General features: G+C 31.7%; 1 protein-coding gene across 4 annotated transcripts in view; it reads left to right on the forward strand.

Moving 5' to 3' along the window:
• LOC306669073 (uncharacterized protein) overlaps nucleotides 1-3651 on the forward strand; it is a 58255-nt gene extending 54604 nt beyond the window's left edge. For all 4 annotated transcript variants that reach the window (XM_079152894.1, XM_079152892.1, XM_079152895.1 and 1 more), the window contains one exon: nucleotides 2064-3651. In XM_079152894.1, the coding sequence (XP_079009020.1) occupies nucleotides 2064-3121 (1058 nt within the window). In that variant the 3' untranslated portion in view covers nucleotides 3122-3651. The remainder of the gene's footprint in view (nucleotides 1-2063) is intronic.
• The last annotated feature ends 2349 nt before the right edge of the window (nucleotides 3652-6000 follow it).

Below are 6000 nucleotides of genomic sequence, written 5' to 3' on the forward strand. Positions count from 1 at the left end.
GATTTATCTCACACTTCCCTTTATATATTTTTATTGTCACTTCCCTTTATATATTATACAGGTTTTTAATTTTTCACAGGATCTCAATAAGTTGCTAAGACTGGCTTTGAACTGAAGGTCCTCCTTACTCATCCTCCCCTATGTTGCTAGTATTACATATTTCCACACAATTTCTGCCTCTCTCAGACAATTTTTCTTAAGGATTTCTTCACATACAGAATTTCTCATTATTTGTATTAGCAATTTTTCTCTGAATTTGACTCACCAAACTTCCTTGGAATCATTATTCAGCATTCTTTGGGTAATTTATAACTCACTTATCTAATGTTCCATTTCTAATATTTTGGTTCATTACTTTAATTTAGACCTGATTTCCTTTGTCTTTATGTGCTGTACTAGTTTTAATTGATTTTTACATTTAAAAAAATACAGTCAACTGTAGATTATAGAGTCATTTCAGAAAGAGTAGGGAAGATTTAAAATAAATTTAAAAAGTCAAGCACAGTTTCAAACTACATATTTGAAATCTCAGCTAATTGTGAGGCCATGCAAAAGTATTTCAAGTTTGAGGCAAGTCACAGAAATTTAGAAACAATGTGTCCCAAACAATTTTAAGATGCCTTTTGTTGTACTTCTGTGGTATAGCACCCTTGGACTTTATCTCAAATATCACATATTGAAAAAATAAAAGTAGAATGACTCCATGATCCATAAATATCAGTCTAAATATATATCCATAGGAGATTAAATTAGAATGTTGAAGAAATATCCTCAGTATTCTGTTCAGTGCAAAGAACATGGCTCTCAATATTCGAGTTAAAAATAAACCTATGTGCCCATCAATGATTGTAGGATTAAAAATGTGGTATTCATATGCTATTACTATTTTGCTATAAAATAAAATATATTGTCATTTAAAGTGATATAGGATTAATATGCAGAAATTTGCTTTATGTGAAATACAGTAGATACAAAAAGTCAGTTGCAGGAGCATCTGATTCACATGTGAAAGAAATTCAGATTGTAATTGTGGTCACCAGGTAATGTGTTTTGTGAAGGATTTTTATATTATTACTCAGAATCTACAAATCATTATTTCAATGGGAAAAATGTGATCAAGAGTTTTGCTGTAGCATATGGTGACTGTTAAATACAGTCTTGAAAATTACTAATGGAATAAATGTTATATTTATAAACACAAAACTGAAAATTATACAAAATAATACTTGTATTACTAATACTTGTATTGCTATTTCATCTTGTGTAAGTACAATACAATGATATAAGTAAATATACAAAGTTGAATTTCTCAATAAAAAATCAGCAAATAATACAAATATAAAAAAGCATTTTTTTAGTTTTGATTTCCATGTGTTGTCTTTTTCCAAGTAATATTGACATAGGTTCTGCAAGGCTTTTATTGCTTCTTCAACCTTTTTTTTTTTTCTTTTTTTGCATAATCTTCTAGACATGTATATGTTTTTATCATTAACTTTTTTTCTATATTTTTCCTTAATATTCCCTACCCTCTTTAAATTTATTTAATATCCATTGTTTTAGCACTCAAAAGCTACCTGTTACCTCCAGATCTCTGTATCTTGGGAGACAGCAACCAATTATCACACAGTCTTCAAAAAAGTCAGAAATGTTTGTGTAATTTTTTTTTCTTTTATTTTGTTTATTTAACTGAGAGTGATGGTAGCTTGTAGATTTTTTTACCTTATTGCCCAATACTATATTAGAGAAGAGGAAATACTATGGTAGTTAAAAGATAATTTTCTTTCCTCTACTATATTGCTATTTCTAGTAATATACTTATCTTGGATACACTGCTTTCTACAATAATTTGGGTAATTTTAACAGCATAATTGTGTATGTATATTTTTCTGTAACATGTTTCCATAGTAATGATGGCCTTGGATTTATTAATCTGCTACACTTCTGATGTTCTGATATTGCTAACATTGCTATAATTTCCTGCAAATATAAATATAATTTATGCATGCAAAATATATTTATTCAAGTCTACTAAGTAATTTTTGTAAAATTTTCATTCATTTCAGCAATGACTTGTCAGGATACCCAAGAATTTTCACCAGACCACAGCATAAGACATGTATTTCAAAAAGTGATTAATGAAAAATATGGAAATTGTGACCTTGACAATTTACAACAGAGGACAATATGGAAAACTTTAAATGAGAGTGAACATCACAAATCATATTATCAGAAAGCATACCTAATTCACTGGAAGAGAATTTATACTGGAGAGAAGCCCTACAAAGGTATAGCATATGACAAAGGTTTTAATGCAAAATCACACCTCATTTGCCATCAGAGTGTTCATATGAGAGAGAAACTCTACCCATGTAAAGAATGTGGCAAAAGTTTTAATTGGAGATCACACCTTACTCAACACCAGAGAATTCATACTGGAGAGAAGCCCTACAAATGTAAAGAATGTGGCAAAAGTTTTAATTGGAGATCACACCTTACTCAACACCAGAGAATTCATACTGGAGAGAAGCCCTACAAATGTAAAGAATGTGGCAAAAGTTTTAATCGGAGATCACATCTTACTCAAGACCAGAGAATTCATACTGGAGAGAATCCCTATAAATGTAAAGAATGTGGCAAAGCTTTTAATCAGAGGTCAAGCCTTACTCAACACCTGAGAATTCATACTGGAGAGAAACCCTACAAATGTAGAACATGCAACAAGCCCTTTTATAGAAAATCAGGCCTTATTACTCATCAGAGAATTCATACTGGAGAGAAGCCCTACCAATGTAAAGAATGTGGTAAAAGTTTTAATTGGAGATCAAACCTTATTCGACACCAGAGTATTCATACTGGAGAGAAGCCCTACAAATGTAAAGAATGTGGCAAAAGTTTTAATCAGAGATCTCACCTTACTCAACACCAGAGAATCCATACTGGAGAGAAGCCCTACCAATGTAAAGAATGTGGCAAAGCTTTTGCTCGGAATTCAAGACTTTTTAACCACCAGAGAATTCATACTGGAGAGAAGCCCTATGAATGTAAAGAATGTGGCAAAGCTTTTGTTCAGAAGGCACACCTTATTCAACACCAGAGAATTCATACTGGAGAGAAGCCCTAATAAATCTACAACATGCAACAAAGCATTTTATAAAAAACTTGAACCTTATCCACCATCAGAGAATTCATATTGGACAGAAGCCCTACCAATGTAAAGAATGTGGCAAAGCTTTTAATTGGAGATCACAATTTGCTGGACACCAGAGAATTCATACTGTAGAGAAGACATACAAATGTAAAGTGTGGCAAAGCCTTTAATGCACAATCAAGCCTTATTCAACACCATGGAATTCATAGTGGAGAGAATCCCTACAAATGTACAGAATATGACCAAGCTATTATTTGAACATCATACCTTAGTCAACACCAGTAAATTCATACTGGTGAGAAGACTAAAGAATGTGCTGACTGTTACATAAGTTTTAATTAAAAAAAAGGATGCCAAATCCACCACCAGAAAAATAATACTGTACAGAAGCTGTACAAATGCAAAATTGTGACAAAACTTTTAATGGAAAAGTGTTCCTTTCTCACTAGCAGAGAAATCATACTGGAAAGAAGTCCTATAAATAAAAATAATGTGGCAAACAACTATTTGTTAAAAATTAGCTTTATTTGTTTCCAATTAGTTACATATGACAGTAGAATGCATTCAGACAAATTGTACAGAAAAGGAGCATCAATTCTCCTTGCATGGGCTAAAAATGTTGCACACAATGGGAATGTAATAGTGCATGCATACAGGGTAAAAATATTCAAATCATTTCACTGTCCATCCCCTCTTTACAGTGATATCTTTTCCCTCACTCCCTTATGCACAGTCATAGGACTTTATTCCCCACACATTATGGATCAGCATTTGCCTATCAGAAAAAAAAATTGACCTTTTATGGTGGTTTTTGCTCATTTCACTTATTGTGGTATTCTCTACCTCCATCTATTTAATAGCAAATGCCATAATTTCAATTTTCTTTTTGTCTGAATAACATTTCTTTGTCTGCATATACTAAATTTTCTTTATCCATGCATCTGTTGAAGGGTATCTAGGTTAGGTATTGTAAACTGAGCTGCTATAAAAATTGATGTGGCTCAGTCACTGTAGTATGCTGGTTTTAAGTCCTTTGAGTGTAAACCAAGGAGTGGGATAACTGGGTCAAATGTTGGTTTCATTCAAATTTTTTTTAGAAATTTCAATAAAATTTCCAGAATGGTTAAATCAACTTGCAGTTCCACAAGCAATGTATGAGTGTCCTTTTCCCCTGCATCCTCGCCAAAACTTATTGTTGCTTTTATTCTTGATAATTCTCATTTTAATAGAAGTGAGATATAATCTTTGAATAGTTTTTTTAAGATCTAATTTTTTTATTGTAAACAAATGGGATACATGTTGTTTATCTGTTTGTACATGGAGTAAAGGCATACCATTTGTGTAATCAGACAGAATGAATCAAACAATCTTTGAATAGTTTTGAGCTGTAATTTCTCTAATAGCTAGAGATGATGAAAATTTTTTCATATGTTAGCTGATCATTTGTATTTTTTTTCTGTGAAATGTTGGTTCAGTTCATTATCCATTTATTGATTGGGTTATTTGCTTCTTTGCTGTTAAGTTTTTGAGTTTTTTATATATCTGGTAGATTACTGCTTTATCTAAGGTTTATATGGAAAATATTTTCTCTCATTCTGTACGTCCTCTGTTCATGTTATTAATTGTTTCCCTTACTGAGGCTTTTATTTTGAGTCCATCCAATTTATTGTTTCTTGATTCTTACAAGTATTTGTTAATGAGGTCAGTTTCTAAGCTGACATGGTTCAACATGTCAGCTTAGACATGGCCTGACATGGTAGATTTGGTTCAACTTTTTCTTCTATTCAGTGCAGGGTCTCTGTTGTAGTGCCCATATCTTTAATCACCTTCAAGTTGATTTTTCCACAGGGTTAGAAATAGATTTTTGGTTTCATTTTGCTACCTATGAACTTCCATTTTTTCCAGCACCAATTTTTTAATAGGCTATTTTTTCAATGTGTGTTTTTGGTGCCTTTGTTTAGTATGAGATAACCCTATTTATTTGTTTTGTCTTCTGTATCTATTCTGTGTTTATTTTGGTACCAATACCATGCCATTTTTGTTACCATTACTCTGTAGATCTGCATTGTGAGCCCTCCTGCTTTATTCTTCTTGGTAAGGATTACCTTGGTTATTCTGGATCTCTTGTTTTCTAAATGAATTTTATGATTGCTTTTTCTAATTCTGTGAAAAATGTCATTGGAATTTTAGTAGAAATTGCATTAAATCTGTAACAGTTTTGGCCCTTTTGACAATATTAATTCTGCCTATCCAAGTGCATGAGAGGTCTTTTCATTTTCTATGGATTACCTCAATTTTCTTATTTAGCATTCTGTATCTTCCCTTGTAGAGGTCTTTCATCTCTTTTATTAAGTTTATTCTCAATATTTAATTTTTTGCATCTATTGTGAATGTTGATTCATCACTAATGTATAGAAATGTATTTATGTATACTGATTATATATCCTGCTATTTTTTCTGAATTTCTTTATTAGGTTTAGAAGTTTTCTGATGGTGTTTTTGTGTCTTTTGAATGTAGAATCATGTCTTTGGCAAATAGTGATATGCTGAATTTTTATTTCCTATTCATGTCTTTTTAATTTCTTTTATCTTTCCATTAACTCTGGCTCAAGTTTTAAGGACTATGTCAAATAGAAGTGTTAAAAGAGAGCATTTATATCTTTTCCAGTTTACATGGGTAAGGCTTCATTTTTTGTGTATCTAGATTAATGTTATCCTTTGCATTAGCATGGATGACTTTCATTATGTTGAGGTATGTTCCTACTATCCCTAGATTTTCTAATGTTATAAACAGAAATGGATGCTGTATTTTGTCAAATGAATTCTCTCCATGTATTGAGATGGCCACATAA

The sequence above is a fragment of the Sciurus vulgaris genome (assembly GCF_902686455.1).
Source record: "Sciurus vulgaris genome assembly, chromosome: 9".
In the NCBI taxonomy this organism is placed as follows: Eukaryota; Metazoa; Chordata; class Mammalia; order Rodentia; family Sciuridae; genus Sciurus; species Sciurus vulgaris.